The sequence below is a fragment of the Mixophyes fleayi genome, chromosome 3, assembly GCF_038048845.1.
Source record: "Mixophyes fleayi isolate aMixFle1 chromosome 3, aMixFle1.hap1, whole genome shotgun sequence".
Classification (NCBI taxonomy): domain Eukaryota; kingdom Metazoa; phylum Chordata; class Amphibia; order Anura; family Limnodynastidae; genus Mixophyes; species Mixophyes fleayi.
The window spans coordinates 322,835,381-322,862,370 of NC_134404.1; the positions used below are offsets into that span (position 1 = coordinate 322,835,381).

Below are 26,990 nucleotides of genomic sequence, written 5' to 3' on the forward strand. Positions count from 1 at the left end.
TCACATTGACAGTATAGAAGCTGAATCTGCACAGTTATTTTTGCCTGGCTTACAGAACTACAGGGCTACAGCTTTGTCCCACAGCATGTGATTGCAGCTGTAGACTTATGATCGCCTACCTCACAATAAGAGACTGCAGGGGGCGAGGAAAGTACATTGTAGTCTGCTTCAGTGGGCATCAATCTGTCAATTATTCAGATTAAGAGTAACCCTGAGATGAAGTTGTTAAATCATTTTATGTCCTGGATATATGGAATATTACCAGCAGTTCAGAATATTCCACATACCCCTCTCTATAAGTACAGGAGAACTGTTCCCAAAATCTAAAATTTTGTATTGGGTGGAGTTCACTATCTCACAATAAAATCCACATTTTTAGTTACCTAGGGTGCGACATTCACTTGCTCTTTTGTCCTCACCATTTTGTCCTCAGCTACCATTGCTAGTCTTTTTCACACAGGTAGCGGAGTGCTCAGTACCCCTTCCTTGTGTATTTTCTATTTGCATGCACTGGCAAGATCACAGGGGAGTGGCTTTGACAACACAGGGGAGTGGCTTCGACAACACCGCTGTTTGCTTGAAAAAGGCCAATGGTGGCAGTAGAGAGCTGGGTAGATCTGGAATACTGAAGACTACAGGAAAGGCAAATCGTGATAATGCCACGTCCCTAGAAGGAATCAGATTATAATATAGTGAAGCCCAACTAATACTAAATTTAAAGTTTTGGGTGGAGTTCTTTTAGCAACGGAGGGCTTTTTGCCTTTTACATATTTGTAATCTGAAACTTACATAAAAATGTAGCATGTTTTGTTGATCTTGAGACTATATTTCTTGTTGGTTCCTTATTTTCAGTTCCTTAAGTTATTTTTGTGTCTTCTATTTGTTGAGGAATGACATGATGCATGAAATAACAAAATGTCAAATGTTTATTTTTGTCTTCTCAAACTCTGTTACAAATCGGCTAGATTGGTTTATAAAATGTCGTATTAAATAGCAGTTTAAAGTGTACCAGTTGCCTAAATACAGGGGAAGCAGCCTTTTTGTGGTCTGAAACAGTATTCATGAGACGGCAGCCTATGATATCACTAAGGACCAGTGGCATCATACCTCAGTGATATCATTTATTAACATTTATTTATATAGTACCAGCATCCTGTGCAGTGCTTTTCAATTGGGAACAAGCAGAGCAATAAAACAAGACTGGGTATTAGCAAACAGACAAAGGAGTAAAGGGTCTTGTAACACTTGAAGCCTCCATATGAAGGGTTGTAGGTTGACAACCAACGCATTTCGTTATACATATGGTCTGTAGACAGATCACAGCAAGCATTTAGTAATTCATCTCCAAGCTGTAGGATGTCTTCTTTTGTTTTTGTTTTTCTGCTTTTGATGCAAAAATGCTTTCCCACTGCTTGATTCATATATGAACAACTGAAATTAGTCCATTTGATCCATACATAGTGTCATTAGCTGTGTAGCCGTTTAGGGTGTATGTAAAAACAAAATAGTCTGCTTGCCACAGGCATTTTATAACTTATCATCATCATTTATTTATATAGCGCCACTAATTCCGCAGTGCTGTACAGAGAACTCACTCACATCAGTCCCTGCCTCATTGGGACTTACAGTCTAAATTCTCTAACAAAGACACACACAGACAGAGAGGGAGAGACTAGGATCAATTTTGATAGCTGCCAATTAACCTGCCAGTATGTTTTTGGAGTGTGGGAGGAAACCGGAGCACCTGGAGGAAACCCATGCAAACACAGGGAGAACATACAAACTTCACACAGATAAGGTCATGGTAGGGAATTGAACTCATGACCCCAGTGATGTGAGGCAGAAGTGCTAACCACTAGGCCACTGTGCTGCACTCCTGTAAATAGAGTCTGATCTGTTGCATACAGATACAACATAGCCTTTTTTTTTTTTTTTTAATTGCACATGCCTGTGCTTGAACCATCAACAGTATCTGTGTGTGCACATGTTAAGTGGACCTGCATGGAAGATTTCATAAGTTGCATTCTAAAAGCCCATGGCAGCACAATAGGGGGAATGACATTAGAGAAAAAGATTTGTTATACTTTCATCTGGTTATGCTGCGTTTTAGCTGCATCTCTGTGAAAGAGCCCTAGGAGTGACAGGAAATTGTAACGTCAGCTGCTGTGGAATAGTGAGTGACAGTTATACTTGGAACAGTCACATATAAAACTATAGCGCTCCAGGAGTTTGCTCTCCTTACCTGCTTGCGGAATCTATGACTCACCCTTCACATGTGATCTTAAGACCTGGGAGTATAGGGAACCATCATCACATGAACGTGTTGTAAAGGCATATGTGCTTGTGTGTCATTTATGTTAAAGTTCCCATTGACTAGGAAAGATGGGGGGAACTCTAATGAAAATAAACGTGCTGACAGCCGTCAGTGAGTGACTCCTCGCAGCTGCACCGCATATTGGCATCCATCTTGTTCTGGAACTGGCTGATCTGTCATGAATTATTAATACAACAAACCCTCGTGGAGTCCAGCCAAGAATGTATTTCATAATGGTCAACTGACTATATTATAGTGTGCTAGAAAATGGTTATGAAACGCCTTTTTACTGCATGACATGTGCAGTTGTGGCCAAAAATGTTGGCATCCTTGCACTTTTTCAAATAACTCACAATTTCCTCTAACCATAAGGTGAAATTATCCACAGTGTTTGGTCTTCACAATTCTTTCTCTGTTAATATGCAGAACCTTTGTTTTTGACTCTAAGGGGCATATTCAATTGACGGCGGGATCGCCGAAAATCCTGCGCTCCAAAAATATTGCTGTTAGTATGGTAATATCTCGCTGGATCTCAGGGAGCTGCGAGCTGAAATCCAGCGAGTAAATTACCGTATTAACGGTTTTCCCACGCAGGATTACCGTATTAACGGTAATATTTTTGGAGCGCTGAATTTTCGGCGATCCCGCCGTCAATTGAATATGCCCCTAAATGTAATAGTTTTTATCATTTTAAATCCAAAAATGAAAATACATGGCATTGACAAAATTATTAACAACCTAGACTTAGGGCTAGATTTACTAAGCTGCGGGTTTGAAAAAGTGGGGATGTTGCCTATAGCAACCAATCAGATTCTAGCTGTCATTTTGTAGAAGGTACTAAATAAATGACAGCTAGAATCTGATTGGTTGCTATAGGCAACATCCCCACCTTTTCAAACCCGCAGCTTAGTAAATCTAGCCCTTAGTGTTTAGTTGCACAGCCTTTGATCAAAATAACTGTAACCAACCACCTCTGGTAGCCATGAATGAGCTTCCTGCACCTCTCTATTGGTACTTTGTTCCAGTCTTTTTGTATAAACTGTTCCAGTTCTGCCAGATTTGAAGGTTTGCAGACCTTTCTGCAGGGTATCTATGTGGTTTAGAGCTAGAATCATTGCCGTCCACTTCAGAACAGTCCGGTGTCTTGTCGTGAACCATTCTTGGGGGCTTTTTGAAGTGTGTGGGTCATTGTCGTGCTGGAAGACCCATGACCTTCGATGGAGACCCAGCTTTATGACACTGGGTTCAACATTGTGCTCCAAAATGACCAGGTAATCTCCAGATTTCATGATGTAGTGCACACATTCAGGGCACCCAGTGCCAGACGCAGGACAGCAACCCCAAAACATCACTGAACCTCCTCCATGCTTGACTGTAGGACATTCTCCCAGAAGGATATTGGATTGTTCAGGTGTGTTTTGGCAAAGTCCACTGTTGCTTTCTTATACCTATTTCAGCAGTGAGACCTTCTTCGGCCTCATACCATATTACCCCTTTCATTGAGTTGGTGACTGATGATGCGAGTTGAAGCAGACATACCTTGTGTCTGAAGCTTGCATATGTTTGGCAGACAGTCGAGGTGCTTTCCACCATTCGCACTGCAATCTTCTATCAAGTTACTCTTGATATTTGGTTCAATTACTTGGAATCATATTATGACCTCTTTGGTGAGAAAACGCTTATGTGATCATCCCCAGATTTTTATTTGTAAGAACAACATACCTCCTAGCATTTACTAGCATTTACTAAGAAGAGATCCCTGCATTTTCCATCGGTGGGTTACATATGGCAAGATCGGTCACTTTTCATTTAAGATGTGACTTGGCAATAGAACCTCTTCTATATACAGCGAACTGGCTTTTTTTTGGTGCAAACATAGGATAAAAAAAACATACCTTTGTCCCTAGTGTACTACTGACTTGTACTTTGTATCTAGGGTCTGAATACAATATTGAAACAAATAGATTGTTTTGGCTCATTTGCTCAACATTGAATATATTTACTTAGATCATAAAATGTATAGTTCAAAATCATACAGAGTTGGCTTCTGACCAAACTGGACCATTGCCTGTGTGCTGGGGAATTTAGACTGTGAGGGGCAGGCACTGATGTGAATGATAAATATCATCAGTGCTGCCTAATGTATTGGTGCTATATAAATAAATTATAATAAATAATGATAAATAATAGCTGAATGATGCCATTGATTACAGCTGTCCTTCTTGGGGTGTGATTCTTTAAATTATTGGCCATATAGATCTGCCCATTAATGGATAGGGATCTGTAACCTGAATTATGAAGGAATAATCAAAAAGTCTGATCTGCAGCAGCAGATGACATTGCCACTTGATTTAAGGGTTATGGCCGTTTAGCTCTCAAGGGAAACCATCACAAAACTGAAACAAAAACTAGTGCTAGATTTATTACAGCACATTAATACATTTTAGTTTGGTCTTTGTTTAATTTCACAAATGGAAAATTGTCATTCAATGTTGTCTCTCCCAACATGATATGGGCAGCACGGTGGCTTAGTGGTTATTACTTCTGCCTCACAGCACTGGGGTCATGAGTTTGATTCCTGACCAGGGTCTTTTTTGTATGGAGTTTGTATGTTCTCCCCGTGTTTGCGTGGGTTTTGCTTCGGGTTCTCCGGTTTCCTCCCACACTCCATAACATACTGATAGGTTAATTGGCTGCTATTAAATTGACTTTAGTCTCTTTTGGCCTGTTTGTATGTTAGGGAATTTAGACTGTAAGCTCCAGTGGGTAGGGACTGATGTGTGTGAGTTTTGCTGAGTTAGTTGCGCTATATAAATAGCTGATGATGATGATCCCCCAAACTTTCTTGCACGCAGCCAAATCTGGCCGGGTAATTGAAATATAACAAATATACACATGCGCTTAATAACAGACTGCGTGATACACCTGCAGCAGCGGTGGAACCAAGGAATCCCTCCTTGTACAGATAAATAGAAAATAGAAGAGTTCCAACTACGCTCGCAGGATGAGAGATTAAACAGAGTGTAAAAAGAAGTGGTGAATAGTACTAGACCAATAATAGAAAATAATAATAATAATAATTGAAATATACCCTGACCTAAGTACGAAACTAATGTGGCCCCTGAAGAGACAACACTAATGTCCAGTATAGACATCTTCTTTCTATAACACAGACTGCAGTGGTGACCTTAGTGCTCAGCCCTTGCAGCACTGGAGCTCTTCCTCCTGCAGACATAACCTGGAAACATGGTGGCCATGTGGACCCCTGCCAAATCACTAATGGGGGCAGTATTCAATGTCAAGTGGACAACCTCTTTAATGGAAATAAATAGGTTATTACCATCTACAATAAAGGCAAACACTGGAAAAGCATTTGTGTGAGCACATTACTAAGTAACCACTAACCTTTTATTTTGCACCAATCCTTGTTTAAGCTGGTTAATTGCTCCAGCATCTAATTAGCTATGAGGCCTCTCAACTGACTCTACACTGGGAGGAACTGAGGTCAGGATGCACAGGGAAAATGGGACAATAAGTCTCAATTCACATAGCTGTAACAAATTGGAGACTGTTCTACAAAAGAAGTGTGAGTGCTGGGACCAGTGAATTTGCTTTAGTTCACGATCTTTTATATTGCAAATCTACCGCTTGTTTCTTTCCTGTCTGACATACGGGAAAACCGGTTTTGTTGTTCTGGAAAATAGTGCAACTAAGAGAAATACACAATTGGATAATTCAACCCAAACCTTAACCTTCTTTTGGGACCAGGTTTTATTTAGGATATTGTTATTGTTTGATTTGCTTACAGATTTAATTATCAATCATTAACTGTCTGGAACAGGGTAAGATCTGTGTGAGATTAAAGTCATATTAGCCTTGAAAGCTATACTGACATGGAAGTCTGGGATGTGGTTACAAACACTTGTGACTATAAACAGAATATGATCATCTGGACCTCTAGCTGTTACTGCCAGACCTTTGACCCTGGTATTCCTTAGTAGCAAACCTAGAGCAGTCATAGTGAAATTTTATTACTCACCCATAAAGAGCGGAAACCTAGCAGCTGGCCATTATGTTGTGGGTCTTTAAAGGCTTTGGGCTAGATTTACTAAGCTGCGGGTTTGAAAAAGTGGGGATGTTACCTATAGCAACAAATCAGATTCTAGCTGTCATTTTGTAGAAGGTACTAAATAAATAAAAGCTAGAATCTGATTGGTTGCTATAGGCAACATCCCCACTTTTTCAAACCCGCAGCTTAGTAAATCTAGGCCTTTGTGTTCATTAGTACATTCATAACAGAACATAGAGCATATAGTCTCCTTTAAAAGCGGATCAAAATTGTCTCAATAAGTTAACACACATCTCACTTCACTTATATAATAATGACCGTGTCCTGCACACGTTCACTGGTTTTCCCAGGACTGTATATTATTTCCACCAGAAACTTTTTAACCATTTTTGGACTCTTTTCTTGGCTTAAATTTGCCAAACGTACTGCCAAGTTTCCATCTTCAGGGTCCAGTGTCCTTGAACTCACTAGCGTGAATGGCTCATTGTGACTAGCCCACTGACTATGGAGACTTTCAATAAGATTTACTTGTTAGATACACTCTCTATCTAACCAAGCATTGGAGATGGGATCAGGCTTATATTCGTCAAATAAGACACTTTGGGGGTCTATTTTGCTCATAAAACCAAAAAAAGTGTATGTACTCTTTAGTATTGGCACAGGCAGACAGTACAAAATAGTGTTTGACAATGGCTAATCAAGGACATTTGCAATATGAAAAAAAATGCAAATTTTCCTCTAATTCAAACTCCTGATGCACCCAAATTAACAAGACCAATTCCTAAGCAAGGTTCCTATAATGGTTTTAATTTAAGACCCAAAAGTAAATAAGTGATGGATTTTATGGCCTGCGCATTGGGTGTTCTGTTTTTTTGTTTCTCATTTCAAAATTCTGGGAACCTTAGGTAAACTTTGTAACACTTTTCCATCCCATGATCGTTGCATTTTTAATAACATAATTATAGAATTCTTAGAATATTTTTAAAAAACAAAACAGTAAAATTACCTTGAATGCTCTATCTGCAATATTTTCTTATCACTTTTGATGATGCTTTCTAAACTAATCTCAAAATAGTAATTAAAGAGCTGTCCTTGTCTGAGTGATGTAGATGCCCTAGAAGAAAGGATCATAACAAGTCATGTAATGTATAAACGCTTGCAATTTTTTTTCATATTGCAAATGTCCTTGATTAGTCATTGTCAAACACTATTTTGTAATGTCTGCCTGTGCCAATATTATCTGTACAAACAAGAAAATGTCTGAAAATAGAAGTGTAATGTAGGTTATACAGCCACATCGATTGTCTACTATTTGCATTGTAAATGGTCACTCATCCTGATGGACATGTTTTTAGCTGTGGTGATCTCAGAGAGAAAAGATAGCAGAGAGACAGTGGAGAGCCAGAGGTCATTTCAACCCTGGTGTTCAGTGACACATAGTGTATGTGTTTATACATGTGAGTTACAGAGAATGGGGGCAACGTTCTAGAGTGTACGTGAGCAGTTTCCAAATACGGACACTAGGACAAGTTCACAAACTGTTGTCTCTTAAATCGACATTTAATACGTTCTAATAAACAAAACTTTTTCATTATCATATTGTACTTTGACTTGAAGCATAATTTAACATCAGAATGTTCCAGGGACCGCTTATTTCTTGAGGTTCAACTGTGTTGAAACTTAATCAATTGGATCTAAATACATCTCTTCTGTGCCTAGATTAAATAAGTGACATCCACATGTAGGGCCTGAGTCATTAAGTAGAGGAAGCAAAAAAACGGAATAACTTTTGCACCTTGGCAAAACCATGTTGCATTGGAGGGGGAGGTAAATTTAAAATGTGGGGACAGATTTATAGTTGGGGTAGCGCATGTCCTAGATCAACTTTAAATTTCAGTGTAAAAATAAAGTTATCAACTATTTGTGTGCCACATAACAAAAATGTCACCCCTTGCCTTGTAAGATGGTTTTTAGGATCAAATTTGCTCCTTTTTTTGCCTTGTTCTCCTTAAAGACTCGGGCACATAGGGGGGTATTCAATTACAATTTGCAGCCGTGATTACACGCAGCGGCACGGGTCCCGGTACCGAAACATCGTGGATTTCTGCGCACTGAAATCCGCGCTATTGCGCTACCATAATGACGCTTTATAAGCGCAGACGCGTGTAATCGCAGCCAACAATTGTATTTGAATACTCCCCATAGAGTCTTGGTATATAATGAAGGCTGCTGGGAGAGTGGTGGTAGCCACAATTCTGACTCCTTTGACAAGACTGGGGGCTACAGTGGTAATTTGTATTAAAAGTGTTTAATCGTGGAAATAAATCATTTTCTTTTTTCCTGCAACTTCAGGGGCATTGCTGGCCGAATCCATATTTTTGGAATCTCTATCCCCTCACTATAACCCCTTTATGTTTTCTTGGTTTATAGTCAATAAGACAAATAAGGAGAGAGACACATTTTCTATAATAAATGCAGGAGAAGGTAGAAAAGAAGAAGAAACGATGGAAGGGGAACTTGAGTTTTTAGGTTTTTTGTTGCTTTTTCTGTTGTCACTGCTGCTATTTTTAATAATAAAAAAAAATCGTCATTTAAAATAATTTCTGATCTTGTAGTATATGCAGTATATGCAGTGATACAGTCCTGCCAAGCCCTGGCATCTTCACAGCGCTTTGCAAACCATTCACTGTTGCTCGCTTAATCCTGGTGTTTGGGGTTCTCAGGAATTGCTATCTCCAGCCTGTGTAGGAGAGTACCCACAGTCCGTTACATATTAGTGCCCATCAGAGTATAGGGCAGAACACACAAGCAGCAGCTGCTGGGAATTCAAATTGTTTTTTCTATGAGCAAGCAATACAGGGAAACGTAACATTCTATAATCCAACCGTAGTCCGCAATCCTGTTAACATCATTGGAGCAGTGTTTTATGAAACAAAAAGACATTTGTCAACGCTTATCCTTAACCCTGCATATTTGTGCGTATCTAGAAAAATGAAAACATGAGATATGAGTTCATATTTGATTAAAACATTTAAGCCTGCATCCCAGCGTCAAGGGCACCTCATTGTATGCAGGTCCTACACTGACCTATATACCTTTAGACACTATTTAAAATGCCTTATTGTTTCTCTGGTTTTGTTTCAAAATATTGCCTTGTGTTATTTATTAGCAGTTTTCCATCAAGTCTGTTTAAGGCTCACAAGCCAGCCCTTGCTAGATGTAAACCCCTATATACCTGGGAGGGGAGTGCATCTGATTTTAACTGCATTTTCATGGTGTTTAAACCCTGCCCACTATTTACCATCTGACCCGACTGACGTTATAGATCCTGATAAGATGTTTATTTGGGTCACCGGTCTCTTTGGTCCCACACATAGTTATATACAGCCACTTAGATCATAGAGTATTAATATTTTATTAGTAAATGTACAGGATTTATTAAAGTAGCTCAGTGTTTGACAACATATATGCTGTATGTGATATAGATTCTGTGTGCGAATAGTCACACATATGTACTGTAAGAAAAGAATCTACTGGTCCGTGTATTCTGTCCATGGTTGCGCACAAGCACTCAGGGATAGACACACAGCAAAGTGTACATTACAGGTTTATCTCTCTAAATAATTTTACATCCACACTGGGCAATGCCCAGATCACTTTCACTATCAATACTTCAGTAACTGCCAATATTGTAGTACTTCTATATTCAATCTACATCTCTTATTGTGACCAATATACCTTTAGTATTTTAAGTTAGCTCCACTTGGTTTGTACCCAAAGTAATGAGTGAATACTAGTTGGTGAAGGGGGGAAGATGGACGTCTGCGCTTGTGAATGTTGGGTGTGTCTTGGCTGCCTAATGGAGGGTACAAGATTTCCTGTCCTAAAATCTTAATCCTAGTAATCATATGTTCTTTATCTGACATGTGGGACTACATATTGCAATGGTGTCACAAAATAAAAAGTGGGCACACACATAGATATCTATATATATATCTATATATATATCTATATATATATATATATATATATATATATATATATATATATATATATATATATAATTATGTATGTATGTATGTATATATCTCTCCCTCTCTCTCTCTACGTATGTGTGTGTGTGTGTGTGTGTATATATATATATATATATATATATATATATATATATATATATATATATTTATATCTATATCAATCACAACTAGTTGACATCTATTTATGATATCTTGAAATAAGTTACATATAGTTCCTAGAGAGAGGTATTTCAACTTTGTTTTGCTGATATCATAATTCCATCTTTTATTCTAATAAAACCCTCCACATTTTGTCCTTACTCTATATGAATGAGGACCTGCACAGTATCACACCTTCTGTCACTTCTAGTGACTACAGAATGAAGCTGAATCTGTGTATAAACTACTCAAAGGGACAGTTTTGAGGAAAGGAGACGCAGGGTGATTACGATAAAAGAGAGACACAGTCATAGTCTATAATAGAAAGAGACTATTTGTGACATAGCATGTGTCCCGTGTCCCTATACCAGTCCCACACTCATCTCTCACTCCTGTCTCCCCCATGCCGCTTGCTGATTACTAGTAGTGAGGAGCAGATACTCTCACTATATAGGCAGCAGTGATATACCACATGTATAGTGTCAGCTGCCCCCTCTTACAAATGCCAAACTAACCTTGCCCTGTGGCTGGCCTGTCTCTGTGGGGAGGCTACACTTCCTCTTGTTCTGGATTTATTGTAACATCTACGAAGGCTCTGTGTATAAAATGCCATATAATTGGATTATGACCATTTTGGACCGTGTAGTATTCTTTAAATGCACAGTGGTTAGCATTGCTGCCTCTCTGTGCTGTCTTCTGATTACTGTCCCTGGTGTGTGTAGGGAAATAAAATGGTGAGCTCCACTGAGGCAGGCACTGATGAGCCTCAATAAAATGGCCGAGCTGTCGCTCTGTACATAATGGATGACAATAATGCATGGGTCGCTAAGTAAGTGTCCCTGGAAATTATGTTTCAGTTTTGAACAATTGCCTAAAATATTTAATTAAGACACTTGCATTTTGAAACCCCATTAAAGGCAGATATAAGGTTTGTGTCATTCCTTAGTTCAATTGATACATAGTTTTGTCTGTTATCATGATAATTTCTATTTTGAGCTCTAAAATTTCAGTCCAGGCGGCAATGGCTGTACTTTGATAATTTATAGCTTTATTTTGCTCACAAAACCCTCCAAAATCTGTTATGAAGTGTTTTGTTTTTTTCACAGGACACTGTACCGCTGGAGACTGGAGATTTGTTGCAGATGAAACCTAGTTTAGATTTCCAGGGCAGGTTGTAAATTACTTTGTAGTTAATAGTACCCGTTACTATTCTAAGTTGTTGTTCCCCCCAACAAAATTTCAACTTTTTTTTTTTCTTGCCATGCATTGATGGGAAATGATACCGAGAGATGGATTTTTCTGTAACGAACTGAAAAGTAATTATGTGTTTACTCGCTCCGAGCCGCACCTTATGTAACCAGATGCACAAGCATGTAATAAAACCCCCTGCGCTTCATATGCTTTTTGAGAAGTCTCCATGCTGAAAGTTTCTGCCAGTAGAACATCTTGGCCGGCATCCCACTTTCCAGACTTCCCATTGAGCCAGCGCCAGATTCCTTTGGGAAATCGTTTCCCGAAGGTCAAAATAGAAAAGAGGACATTCTTCAGCGTGCCGTTTGTTAATATAGAAATCTAAACATCTGCAACAATATGTGTTGTTTACATTTGCAGGGGGAAAAAATTTATATACACATCCCCAGACTTAATATATTGCAGAACGGCGGTAATCAGCGGCTGTGGAAGGAATCTGGATGAAGCCAGGCTGCTTTCTAAGTTATTTATTTTTCACTTAATTAACAACAACAGGGTTGCTGCGTCTGAATAGTTTATAGACGGTCGTTCCCTTCTTAGAAAACTAGTCGTTTAAACATTTACAACAGCGAAAGATGTTTTTCCGAACAGGTAGTTTTCCCGAGGTGTATTTGCGCAATTTAGTAAATTTGGGTTCTGATACCGATGCAAACCTGGCGGTAATCTTGGCACTAATGACACTTTTCTTTCAGCACAATAGATGGCTTGGTTTCTGCAGACATTTAGATGCAGGCTCTGTGTCACCAAGGGTTCTAGTACAGTATGTGCTTTCCACAGCCCTGGACTCTTATTTCCACAGCTGTTCTGTGTCTGGGTTACTACGCGAATCTGGAGTATTACGGTGATGAGTCACGGATCTGCCACAATGCTGTCTCTTTCCTGTGGATGCTTAAACCATTAGAAACCAGCAACAGTCAGCACCAAAGGAATGTGCATGGCTTTCCAGCTGATCATTTATAAATAATACAAAACGTTGGCAGGACGGGACAGAATAGGTGACTCACCACACAGAGAAAATAAACCAGGCCGTGTTGCATAAACTTCAGAAATTGTTCTCGGCGGACTCTATTTTACAATAAGTTGCCTTTATTTTTCCCGGTTTAATATCACACCTACACAATGTGTTATGGTATTACATAACTCTGTCATTCAGACCTGTATAATTTTAGGCAGGGGTGTGCCAAACCATTCATTCCTCTGCCTGAGACTGCAACTGAAATGGGGCCCTTCTGTTTCCCTATACACACTACCATAAACTTGCATATGAGTTGATTGCACTCTTAAAAACAAATACACGTTTTTTTATGCGTTATTAGAAATACCAATCAGGTCAATACCACTCATTTAGAACTTTGCAACAAGAAAATGTGTTCATTTGCTTGCTTACTGACACAGTGGCTTAATTATAGACACACTTGTTTTTTTAGTGTTTAAACCAGGCCTGTGGCTCTGCAGGTGTTGTGAAACTACAAGTGCCAGCATGCCCTGCCAATTATGGCTGGCTATATGCTGGCAAAGCATGCTGGGGCTTGTAGTTGCGCAACACCTAGAGAGCCTCAGGTTGGCCAGACTTGGTTTAAACCATCAAGTAGATGTATTTAATACAACAGTGCCAGTGGACCCTAGTCTGTGTGTGTGTGTGTGTGTGTGTGTGTGTGTGTTAGGGAATTTAGACTGTAAGCCCCAATGGGGCAGGGACTGATGTGAATGAGTTCTCTGTACAGCGCTGCAGAACTAGTGGAGCTATATAAATAGCTGATGATGATTATGGCGCTCATAGACTTAACAAGCATACACCTATTGTAGTATGTGACATTGATGTGCATCAACCATGGAGAGAATAGAAACAAAACCTATGAGGATGAGTATAGAAAAATGTGAATGTATATCCAATGTACAGTGCTGTGCAATATGGAGCTATATTGAATATAATGTGTGTGTTATAGTGTCAGAGCCGTGTATGTATGAACTGGCTGCGCTCTGTCATCTGATGTACTGAATGACTCACTGCTAAGTAAAAGGAGAGGGAAGGTGAAATTCCAGCCTTAAAAAAAAATAATTGTGCTGTTGTATTATCTTAAAAGTTGTTTTTTCCGTTAACAGACTGCTTAGATTGGGGGCTGGTCATCTGATCAAGTAAAATGGCTTGAAAATACATTTATTTCCACTTAGTGTGTCTTACTATTACTAGGGGATCAAAAATATCAATCAGGTTCAGTAACCTCAAAAAGGCAGATGCAGTTTGCCGGGAGGTGTTTCTGCACACAATCCCAGCAATTATGCTACAGAAATCATGTTTGCTCGCACCTCCTAGAGCGGTGTCTCTGTGGGGTGTTTATATTTAACATCTTTGCTCGTTTTTATCCTGCAGACACCTGTCGCAAGGTTCCGTAAGCCCCAGAATGTATTATCTGTGTCCGTTCTAAATAATGACCTTCTTTTTATATCTGAAAACCTGTGAGATGGCGTAGGAACTTTCAGGGACTGTTCATTTTTTTTTTTATACATATTATGCTATTATTATGTCTGCAATGACCATTTTGCCCCCAATCTCTTTCCAGATGTGGACACTCGCCAGTTTACCGCTCGCGGGAGATGGCGGCACGTGCACTAGTTCCGTTTCTTATGGTACATGACATTACTCAGACCGCAGTGGATTTATTAAGGAGCCTTCCAGATTCCAGCTGCCATCTTGTGCGGCAGAACCACATCCATGGAGTGCTTTTACAAGTAAGTAACCATTCATTAGTCTGTGCCATCATCTTGGGGGGTGGGCAGCTGGGGTTATGTGGTTGCTGAATAAGCCTGGCAGCAACATTCATAATGCACTGAGATGGGTACAGTCTGTTAGGGAAAAGGCCTATTAGCAGAGTTAATAAGTAAAAGTGGCAGGATTCGGTAGATTCTGAGAGATTGGACGGAGAGTCATTGTCAGGGAACCTCTAGTACATTCAGTTTAGGATGATGGTAGGGATACCTGCGGAGTACAGATATTGGTCGTCATACAGAGCTGCTGTATTGTCAAATTCCAGAGCAGATAACATCATGACCAAAATTTCCATTTTGCTGCTTTACAGCTTAGCAGATATTATTGTGTTTTAAAATATTCATAAGTAGTTGTATATTGTTCTTTATGTACAGTATGTTCAGCAGTAGTTAAGTATTTATTACGGTGTGTCTGTCACGGCAGGGACTAATAAAAGGTTGTACAGAGAGTTTAGGAGGCTTCAAAGTGCAACTCCATAGCTCATACTTGACCGCTTTAACTAACTCCCCTTCGGGAGGTCATATGGGAAAGGGAGGAGCCCACATGGAGCAAAGCCGCAATTGCGTCTTTGAGGCCTCAAGTCCCGCCCACTTCTCTAGGACGCAGGAGGTTGGCTATAAATTCAGGAGTCTTGCGAACATTCCGGGAGAATAGGTAAGCATGTCGTAACTTGATGGCGTTATATAAATAAATGATGATGAGTAGTAGGATAATCCCAGATTCCATACTTTCACTTGCTCCTGTCCTCCTGAACCCACAGAAAAATATGATGGTGACCATACAAGATTGCTTTTTAGCTTGTGTTATGAAATCACGCGATAACAGAGACCCAGTTTGGTATTTTTGTCTTTGAATTTTTGTATTTGTGTTTGAAACGTGAAATAAGAATGTATCTAGCTGACTGTGCTAAAAGTACAAAGGAACTTTTGAAACAATCTTTTCATTGCTGTCCTCAAAGCCGCAATGACCGGGGGCATCTTTCAGCAGGTATTCTAGTAGAAACGGAGCCTGTCTCCTGCTTGTCAGTGCCCTTGGCATTAGACAGGGGATGTCTGCAAAGGACGGCAAGGACAGATAAAGCAGAAAATATTAGCATTTCAGTAAGAGACGGCTTGCATGAAACATGGATATTGTTCTCTTCCCCCTAAGTGCCCAGCAGTCATATTTCTGTCAGTGTTAGTGATCTTTTCAGGAATTGTGTATACAATTCTCCAGTGTTTTCTAATGTATGAAACAAATGCTGCAGACTTTAGAGGAGATCTGAGTTGCGTGACTGCTGTGGTTTTATTACAGCACAGCAGAATATAAGGGGCTGGACCAATTTCCCAACTCAGGAAATAATTCTCCATTCCATGTCCTGACAGCTCCAGAAATCAGCTTTCCTTCCAAACAGTATAAATTGTAAAATAACTTTTCCATATGATGGAGCAGTGCCGTTTATTATTCCGCTTTCACTCCAGCCTGCGTGCATCTGCCATTGCTCTGAAAGAGCTCAGAGGCTTAAGATTGAACCAGCGCCTACAGCTCCTCTCGATTCCCTTACGAATTTTGCCAGACGTACAGTTGTGTTAGTTTTATTTGCTAAACCTGAACATGTTTGGATTTTATGCAGTTGTTGCTGTTGTAAACAGCTGCCTGGCTTTAAATGCAAATTAAGCTCTCGTTTCCCTTGCAGCGGATGTAGGGTTGTACTGTGTAAATTCTGTGTACTTGGGCCAACACTCCTGGAAAATGGTTCTCGTTTCTTCTGCAGCCTGGAAAATAAACTGTTGCTGAAATATACTGCCCCACCCTCTCTGTCCAGTGACCCCCTTGTTATAGGGGGTCAATCCCAGTATGGGGCTTCGTAGGTGGACTTGGTGCATCTGAATTCTGCCAGACCAGAAAAAACACTAGAGTATAACCGTCGGGGGCATATTTTGAGTAGGGACTGCTATAGGCATAGAGTGAGTGATTGTGTATCCACAGGATCATGCCCCTATAGCTGACACCAACAACTAGGGGTCGGATTTAGATTAAGCGTGAGGAACGTCCCCTATTCACTTCAATGTGCTATTAACGCTTGTTTTTCTAGCTGAAAACCCTCTGTCGTTCACACTTGTTACAATACCCTACGGGTGCTCCTCCACATGTCTCTGGCTTCAATGTAGACTAAGCGCACAGTACAACTTCTCCGGTTCTGCATGTTAGGCACAGTTGTCTGTATGTGTCCTTACTCTGTATGCTGTATAACCTAGCTTTAGCACTTCTTGTCATGCATGTATCAACACGCTCCTCAGAGGTAAATCTTTAGTAATGGATTTTGTAATTTGGGTGGATACTGGAATGCCCACTCGTACCGAATAAGTATTAAAAATAAGCTATCTAGCTATGTTCTCCCTCATGGTTGCATTGTAATATTAAAACTAACACTCAGCGGGTATTTTTTTTTAACCTCTATTATTTATTTTTCACTTGACCACATAATTGTAATTTTAAAATGTTGCTGTTTTTTGATATCTTAGAATATTTTAATGAACTACCAATAACATTTTGCTTTTTAATCTACAGTAATATTTGATTACGGATACGCTCTGCTAACAGATTAGCTGTTAGTACACTGCCCACATTAAGTCTTGTTCTCTGCCAGTTAGTAAATGAAATCCAGGTGTAATATATAATTTTGCATGTTAGAGCTCTATTCTGCTTTTTCTTCAGCTATTTAGGCTTCTCTGTGACCCTATTTCTAAGTCTACCTTTCCCCTTTGTTAATTTGTCCCCATTTGTGCATTTTAAGGCAGTTTAATTTTAGTTAACGGCTACATTATTCTCAAAACATCACTGCCCCTTGTAGGGATTGTTTTTTCAGCACCAGTAAACAGAGTGAGCCTTTAGGCGAGCGCATCAACATTAAGAGATGACTATTTAACGCATTAATGTTAATAGTTGTTCCCATGGCGATATTACTTACACCACAAACCTTGTTTCCATTCTCATAAGAATTGTTTTTCTCTTTCCCAGTGTGATTGTCCATATAGTGTTTCACATAGTGAGTAGATAATCCGAGGAATGCCATTCATGGGGCTGCCCTTTGAGTCAGTGTTTTACCCACTGGGTTTTTAGACCATGACACACAATGGTATTGGCTCATGCCAATGTCGTTACTCAGAGGCCTATAAATATGAGTGGCTTATTTGTGTTTTGATCCTAAGGAGAAGCTTATAAATCCCTCTAGCTTTTTCCCCTGTTTCTGGGAGATATACTGTGTAGAAAGCCCCTACCCTACACTAATGAGCCCACAAATGGTGCTTACCCATGTCGTGCTCAGATTATTCAGTGGGAAAAACATTTACTGGTTTGAGGCTATTCCCAGAAGTGACTACTGTGGTAAATGAAATGTGCATTTCTAGAAGCATTACAGGAACATTATACAGAGAATAGTTTTTGCTGAAAACTATTTGTTTGTAAGTAAAATAGGAGTATTGAACAACACCATGATGTAACCTGTCTTTTTATCCTAGCAATAATAAACCAATTTATGAAATGAGCCAATCGTCACATATTATAATTTCGCCACATTAGAGGTAACCATTCCGACAGATAAGTTGTATATTAATTTGCCATTGCGTTAAATTTATTAGTGTATTGTAAACCATGTATTAAAGTAAACAGAATGGTTATTTTAAACATTTAAATGCTTTGATTGGCTGGTATGTATATACTTCGATGACCAGGTACTTGGAACAAATTTGCACGGATTAGGAGATACTTCATATAAACAAACACACTTTAGGTGATGCTTGACAAACTAATCATCACACATGTTTTTAAAAAAAAAAAGTTAAGAAACTCTGTTCTAGATCAGTAACTGATTGCTGTCAACACATAGTGTTCACCTCTGGCCTTATCATTTCACAAACACTCTGTTCATCAGAGATGTCTGCAACAGCATACAGCAAGTCACATCTGTGGCACTTGTGCTTTTTAACTGGTCTGTAAAATCAGTGAGTTTAAATGCCATAATCTGCATGGAATTCCTGTTTCTGTGCTCCAGCTGTGGTTGAACTACATCTCCCACGATTCTACGTCAGCTGTGGCTGAATGACATCTCCCACGATTCTATGCCAGCTGTGGCTGAAGGACATCTCCAGCGATTCTACGTCGGCTGTGGTTGAACGACATCTCCCACGATTCTATGTCAGCTGTGGCTGAACGACATCCCCCACAATTCTATGCCAGCTGTGGCTGAACGACATCCCCCACAATTCTATGCCAGCTGTGGCTGAACGACATCCTCCACGATTCTATGCCAGCTGTGGCTGAACGACATCTCTCACGATTCTATGCCAGCTGTGGCTGAACAACATCCCCCACAATTCTATGCCAGCTGTGGCTGAAGGACATCTCCAGCGATTCTACGTTGGCTGTGGTTGAACAACATCTCCCACGATTCTATGTCAGCTGTGGCTGAACGACATCCTCCACGATTCTATGCCAGCTGTGGCTGAACGACATCCCCCACAATTCTATGCCAGCTGTGGCTGAACGACATCCCCCACAATTCTATGCCAGCTGCGGCTGAACGACATCCTCCACGATTCTATGCCAGCTGTGGCTGAACGACATCTCCCACGATTCAATGTCAGCTGTGGCTGAACGATATCTCCCACGATTCTACGCCAGCTGTGGCTGAAGGACATCTCCCGCGATTCTACGCCAGCTGTGGCTGAAGGACATCTCCAGCGATTCTACGCCAGCTGTGGCTGAAGGACATCTCCAGCGATTCTACGCCAGTTGTGGCTGAACGGCATCTTCCATGATTCTACGCCAGCTCTGGCTGAACTACATCTCTCACGGTTCATGGTCTGCACAGCCTACTTTGCTGTGGTTAGCAGCTAAAGGACCATTAACATTGATTGTTTCTGTTTCTGCAACATTTATCTAATTTAGACAAACCAATGACTAACAACTTTCTTACAATTCCATGCCAGTTTAAAAAGCAAAACAAAAACAAAACAAACCTCACCCTATTCCAAGTAGGCCACGTCCACATTACAGCAAAGCCACGTCCACTCTCCAATAGGTCATACCTCTATCGTGGTCTGGAATTTGGGTTGTTCACTGTCTGCACTGGAGCCTTTTAAATTAACAATGATGATGATGAATCGGGGCTATTGGGGGTGGTAATTTCTTAAACTAGAAATAAGAAAACTGGATGTAGACACTAATCTGCTAATTCACTTGTTCTCTGTGTTTCACTCCGCTCCTCCAATTATTGTAATTGTCATCGGAGCAGGTATGGCTGTGAGTACAATTTACACCGTGGAATATATTGGCGACTATATAAATAAATAAAGGATACTAATATAAAGTAAATGGTCTTGGACATGTGACCCCATTAGTTCTACTTGTTGGGAGGAGGGGAGGTCATTACCCAAATAATTTATTTTTCCACAGAGCTCCCCTTTTAATAGTGGATCATGTTGGGGCTGTAATCTAAGAAGCCCGGTAATTGTTGGTTACCCCGACAACAGAACTCAGATGAAGAGCCAGCGTTCCAGTGAGTGGCACCGTACTGTGATAGATGGCATAGGGGGTGGATATTCCCTCTCAAGCATGGTTATTACCTCCACACCGAATAAATTAACATTTGCTCACCATATGAATTTACATGTGGTAGACAAGATGAAAAAATGAGTTTACCGGTCTATTTACAAAGAAGAAATCTATTTGTCTAGAATATAATCATAATCAGTACCGGCAGGATGTAAACATTATGTGGAGTATATACAATGCATTGGAGCATTGACTGTAGTTTGGAATTTGCTATTTTTATTCCAATTGATGGTCTGTGGTAGAGGTGACATGACCTCTCTTAAACCTTGTTCATACAAGTGCCGCATTGACTAACCACAGGCATTCTCTTTCATGTAGGTGCCAGTTTGCATCACGTTGCTCGTCTTATAACTACTTTATTTTTGGGATCAGTTTCTCTAATAATTTGTAAGTTGCTATATTTATGTCCAGCGATTCGTCCTCATTAAGTCTCTTACCACCTCATTTGAAGCTGTAATGTGTTGTGACATCACAAATGGACTTCCGCTGGATGGTATCAGTGGCTTAACTGACGTTAAATAACACCATGAAATGTAGGTGGGTAATTGTCCCCAGATGTGGTGCTGGTGCCTGTAAAATAAAAACGTATTCTGAAGCTTCACAGCCACTTCCAGCAGTAAGGTCTGTAGGTGAGACGTTGCAAAACAGTCTTCCTGGCAGAATTTACAACAATCTGGACGGCGATTATATATAATGTGTGTGGAGAGTGACCATTATACTAATGTATTTATTGCGGTTTGGTAATTGGCTCGTATTCCATCATTTGCCCTCTGTGGGCACTGTTCTTTTTGTGTATTACTGAAACGAAATTTTACTCTCACATTCCCTACTTGGAAATTGGGACAGTTTAGAAGTGGCCTCTGGTTTTCTAGATCCCTTCCAATCAAACCCTAATTGCTCCACCTATAAGTAATAAAGCTGCCCCCACTTTTAAATTAGAGATGAGCGGGCTCGGATTCCGCTAATCCGAGCCCACTCGAACAGTGCGGATCCGAACGGGATCCGAGCACTGTTCGGATATTTCCGGCGGGCAAAAAAATGAAAACGAGGCTCTGTCGTCCAAGTCTCGCGTCGAATCTCGCGAGGGGTGGGAGGGAGGGCCCAGAACAATTCCATCTTGTACCTCTTTTTTTGGCATTATGTGCTCAAGCTACCTCGGTGCAACCTTTTGGCCTAAAAACAATATTGTGAGGTGTTCAGAATAGACTGGAAATTAGTGGAAATGATTGTTATTGAATGTTATTGAGGTTAATAATGGCGTAGGAGTGAAAAAAAACCCACAAAACTGTTTTTTAGCACTTTTTATGTTTTTTCAAAATAAATCCGAATCCAAAACCTTAAATCCGAACCAAAACCTTTCGTCGGGTGTTTTGCGAAAACAAATCCGAACCCAAAACCTCAAGCAAATCCGAATCCAAAACACGAGACACCAAAAGTGGCCGGTGCACATCCCTATTTTAAATCACATAAATCAGGGAATGTCCTGTTGCTATGGTTCCTTAAACCAGGAGCACAGGTATAATATCGGATACAACATGCTAGGACAGCATTTCTCACCCATAGTGTGTGCTCCGCGTGATCGAGCAGCTGCTGTCTTGGTAAATTCCTGAGCAGGGAAAACTGTAAATTGGGATCTATGCAGATCCACTCGCCCCCCTCCAGGGTCCTAGTCCCTCAGTCGTACACAGTACTGGGAATACACTGTCAGAGCAAAATCTGGTGTGTGCCGCTGGCTTCTAATTTACTGCGTCACTGGGGTGGCAGTATACCCAGCGCTCACCCCTCTTGCTGCAGCAATAAATTAAGGTAAGCTTGGCAGTGGGGAGTTAAAAAGAAAAAACAAAGACGGATAAGACCTTTCTCGTGTGTGTATGTGTGTGTGTGCGCTAACCCCCCTTCTGTATACACCCCTCCATATTTACTGTGTTACCCTGTTATAAGAAATGAGCTATTATTATCTTTTATTTATAAGGCTCCACAAAGGTCCGCAGCGCCGTACAAGACATTAACAGTAGTATACAATAAATAGACAGCAACGATCCGGAACACATTGCAAAATACATGAAAAGCAAAAAAATACAAAGACCAGACATACTGATTAAACAAATTGCACACACATAACTTAAAAGGCAGATCAGAAGTTGGTACTTTATAAATAAAGATTTATATTTTATTTCCAAAATAAAGAATAACACATGAGCACAGTGCAAAACCTGCTAATCTTCTTTACATAGAATTCTGGAGGTTACACAAAGGAATAATAACTTGTTATAGACGGAGTTAAGTGAAAAAAAGTCTAAAGTCATTTTTCAGAGCAGCCTTGTTCTTCCTGCTGCACAAATCCCCAAACGGGATGATATACTATCCCAATACGATCTGGTTCCCAAACCAAAATATAAATACTCTATATATGTTCTCTATATAGCATCCGCTATATTTTCTTTAATTTTGGCTGCCAGGCTCTCTTTCTTTTGGCAGTCCATTACACGGTTAACCGAGTATAGCTGTCAGTATCTTATGTTTATGTTATTAAGTGCAATAAAATGTCCTGTGTTTATTTTAGATCAGAATAGCTGAAATAGAATATGTAGGGGAGATTTAGCCTGGCACAGATGGAGGATTTTATGTTTAACTGTCTAGTTATTGAACTGAGAATGGCTACAGTTTGGAACACACAGAATGCAACAAAAAGAAAGTAAAACAAAATGTGAATGAAAATAGGAAGCCACATAGTCATATCCATTTCTCAGACTAAGGTAGAGCCCTGTAACAGATCAGGTCCCTGCGGTTGACTTGCTGTATGGACGTTCTTGGATAAAGTTGCGATATTTCATGCCGATCGTTTTGGGAAGGTTTCGGCCTGGCGGTGACTCTCTTTCCTAGGTGAATTACACTATAAAATAAAGCGTTTGCATGTAGTAGAACTGTAACCTGCACTGTCATTGACTGATGGTGCCATAGTTGCTACAATACCAGTGAAATCAATGAACCAGTTGGAGTTCATTGGCAGAAAAGCCAGTAAAGCAATGCACGCTCTCAATGCTAGGCATACCTGCACCTGGTGTATTTGCAATTAAACTTGGGCAAAGAAATTCAGTGACAGCAGATGGACCTATAAGCAATGAGTTCTTTACTGTTCACTTACCGCCCAAATATGGCATGCATTGCGTACTGATCAGTAGAATGGGGCTCTGTTGTATATATGGACCTCTAGCATGGGGTCTGCTTTGTATATTATGGTAATGAGAAAGGGCTGCGCTTTGTATACTAGTCACCAGAATGAGGACTGTAATTTATAAGGGGCAGCACAGTGGCTTAGTGGTTAGCACTTCTGCCTCACAGCGCTGGGTTCATGAGTTTGATTCCCGACCATGGCCTTAGCTGTGAGGAGTTTGTATGTTCACCCTGTGTTTGCGTGGGTTCCCTTTGGGTGCTCCGGTTTCCTCCCACACTCCAAAAACATACTGGTAGGTTAATTGACTGTTAATAAAATTGAACCTTGTCTGTCTCTCTCGGTCTGTGTGTATGTTAGGGAATTTAGACTGAAAGCTCCAATGGGGCAGGGACTGATGTGAGTGAGTTCTCTGTACAGCGCTGCGGAATTAGTGGTGCGTTATAAATAGCTGGTGATAGTGTGGACTGCTTTGTTTATTTTATATACTGGTCATGGGAATGGCTCTGCATGCTGACGTGGTAGGCATGGGACTGATCAGTGTTTTTCACCAGACTTCATCTTTTCCTCCCATGTACCAGTGACATAGTGCATAGGGTGGGGGAGGAATATATGACCGTGTATGTACTAATTAGTTCTTGGAGCAGTATATTGCTGTATGTGTATTTGCTACACATGTTTCCACTATATGGTTGGATGGACAGTGTACTGTAGTAATGGGTCCATGCAGCAAATAGACTGACTTATGACGCGTTAAGCAAAAAATGATTGCTGGATGCTGAATAATACTATATAATTGAGATGGCACCCAGGGGAGTATCACCATCGTTCGGGTAGTTTATAGAAAAGTTTTTGTTAAAAAAAAAATAATCTTTTGAATTGGACAGTATTTTTTTTATTCCCTTCCAGATATCATGGGATTGGTTTCCCTTTGTAAATGTAGCTATAAGGACAGTGGACCTGATTCATTAAGGAAAGTTAAGCAAAAGCAAATAATTGAGTAAGTTCTCTTACTCAAATTTTCTGGACAAAACCATGTTACAATGTAAGGGGTGCAAATGAGTTTATTGTTTTGCACACAAGGAAAATTCTGGCTGTTTTTTCATATAGCACACACACACACTTTATATCTTATTTGTACACTGAAATTTAAAGTTGATCTAGGACATGCCTTACCCCAACTATAAATCTGTCCCCACATTTAAATTTACCTCCCCCTCCAATGCAACATGGTTTTGACTTCCTTGCTTATTTTTTCTTAACTTTTCTTAATGAATCAGGCTCATTAAGTTTTTAAAAAATGTAGCGTAAAATAAAGTTTCTAAAGGTTGAATATGAAAAAAAAAGATATGCATTGGAACATCCACCATCGGCATTGGACTGATCTGATTGGCTGATGAGAATTAGAATATAGAACCAAGAGATGATCCTATGATGAATCTGTATTGGCAATGTTTGCAGACTCCTCGCAATGGTCATGAAGACCTGGATACACTCTATAGGTTTTTCACCTGATTATAGTGCTAATCAGATAAAGGACCATTAAGTCAGATATCGCATTAGTGCACGTTCCCATGATCATGTGTTATTGTTCCAAAGCACATTGTATTATTTGATTTGATTTTATAAACAGACTAAAAATCTCTATAAACATTTTAACGGTGTTGGGCAAATCCTGCAGTGTGTATGCCCTCACTACCAGCATTGTAGGCAGAGCTCCATAGAGTTACATACAGAGTCACAATCTTTTCAGCTGATGGTTATGACAGATGAAGAGCACAGATCTGACGGTAAATTATGTAAAATGTGTAGAGTGTGTACACAGGAATCTGCATGCTGAACGGGACTTTAAGTCATTGGTAAAATCATTAACTGTATCACATCAGGAGATATTTTCTGTAGTGTGTACTCAGTCCTACACTCCTTTTACAGAACAGTTCTAAGCAATCTTTAAATTAAAGGCTATTCTCCTCTTGTCTTGTCTTTTAAAAATAAGCAACTCTACGGTATTATGTGCCATTTCCTGGAACTGGTTATATTTATTTGTCTTAAATAAAAGGGTCTAAGTGTGTGTGGATGAGAGGACTGATTTTACCTTCTGCTGCCAGTTATTTTTGGTTTATACAAGCGTGTAGGAGTGTTTTCCTTGTTGGCTTTGATCTAACTCTTTGCATGTGTGCAGTGGGGGCGTTATGCATTCTTTCTGATATACTGCTTATTGGTTGATAAATGGATGCAGGGGAGATGCCATGGTGAGGGAGTTGGACATAGCTTTCATAAGTAGGTGTTTTAAAAATAACTATCCAAAATGAAAGAGTCTGAGTTTGTTCACACAAAAACTCAATTTCATGAATAATACTGGGTATTTCAGTGCATTATTGCACCCACTAACTATGTTATCGTGCTGTGCTGTGTACAGGTAAAACGACATTTTGAATTTTGGTACAACAATGTAAATAAATGAATGCTGATATCACAGAAGACAGTGGCTCATATTCATAAGAACAATCAGAGGAGGGCTTATAGAAAGGTGCATAGGCTACATAGCAAAACTTATCAGGAAATACTTGTACATCTTAGAGGAGAGACGTGATAGGATGGAAATATTCAAATATATCAGAAGTATTAATATAGTTCAGGATGGTAGTATTTTTAGATCAATATGCACACTTTGAAATTGGAGCGAGGATGACTGGCTGTTAACATCAAAACAACATTTTAGCGCAAAAATGATAGATTCATGTTATAGATTATTCTCCTATAGTAAAAGAATACATGAGACAAACATTCAGCTCCTGATAAGGCTTAGAAAATATAAAGAAAAGCGCAACCCCCCCCAACCAGCAAAAACACAAACTAGCATCTACTAGATGGACGTGTGGGTTTTTTCTGACATCAAATGATATGTAATTATGTTTCTATTGCAATGCAATTATGAAGATACAAATTTGACCTACAAAATTGCTACTCAAACGTTCTGAAGACATTCTCGTAGGTCTTATGGAAGCTTAGATAGAGGAAGAGCGATCAGGGCCTTATTGCAGCATTTTTAATCTGTCACAAGTAAAATTGTATGTAATTAATAAACCTTGTTTTGTCAATAAGCTGTTGTCTGTAAATGTGACATGCAATATGGAGGGTCCTAGAAAGCGTTCTATGAATTGGTGGTACCCAGCATGGTATGGCTGCCTCGCTCTTCAGGTGAAGGAGGCTGTTAGGAAAACGTGAAGGGTAAGTTCTGTTGTGTATGAGTTAATATGATATGTATTTAATGTGTGCACTGGATGTGTAGTTAACGTGTAATGCATGATTTACGTGTATTTATTGTGATGTCTTTTTATGTCATATTGAATAATATAGTATATGGGGTATATGGAAACACTATGTGATGGGTTAATATGTAGGGGTCATATGTGATGTCTTATATCTGTGTAGGGTATTTGTACTACCTCTATTATATATAAATAGTGTAGGCGGTTTGTGTGTTTAGTGGGTGATAATAGATTAGGTTTGGTGAGGTCATAATGTCTGGGTTACCAGCATTCTACTTTGTATGCTGTTATTTCAGGAGTAGACAAATAATGAATTGAGGAGTTAGTCAGTAGAAGTCAGGAGTCCTTTCCACCCTGTGTATAGAACTCCAGCTGGAC

General features: G+C 39.8%; 1 protein-coding gene across 2 annotated transcripts in view; it reads left to right on the forward strand.

The window, feature by feature from the left end:
- THADA (THADA armadillo repeat containing) overlaps positions 1–26,990 on the forward strand; it is a 427,561-nt gene that overhangs the window by 234,464 nt on the left and 166,107 nt on the right. For both annotated transcript variants that reach the window (XM_075204151.1, XM_075204150.1), the window contains exon 29: positions 14,368–14,536. In XM_075204151.1, the coding sequence (XP_075060252.1) occupies positions 14,368–14,536 (169 nt within the window). The remainder of the gene's footprint in view (positions 1–14,367; positions 14,537–26,990) is intronic.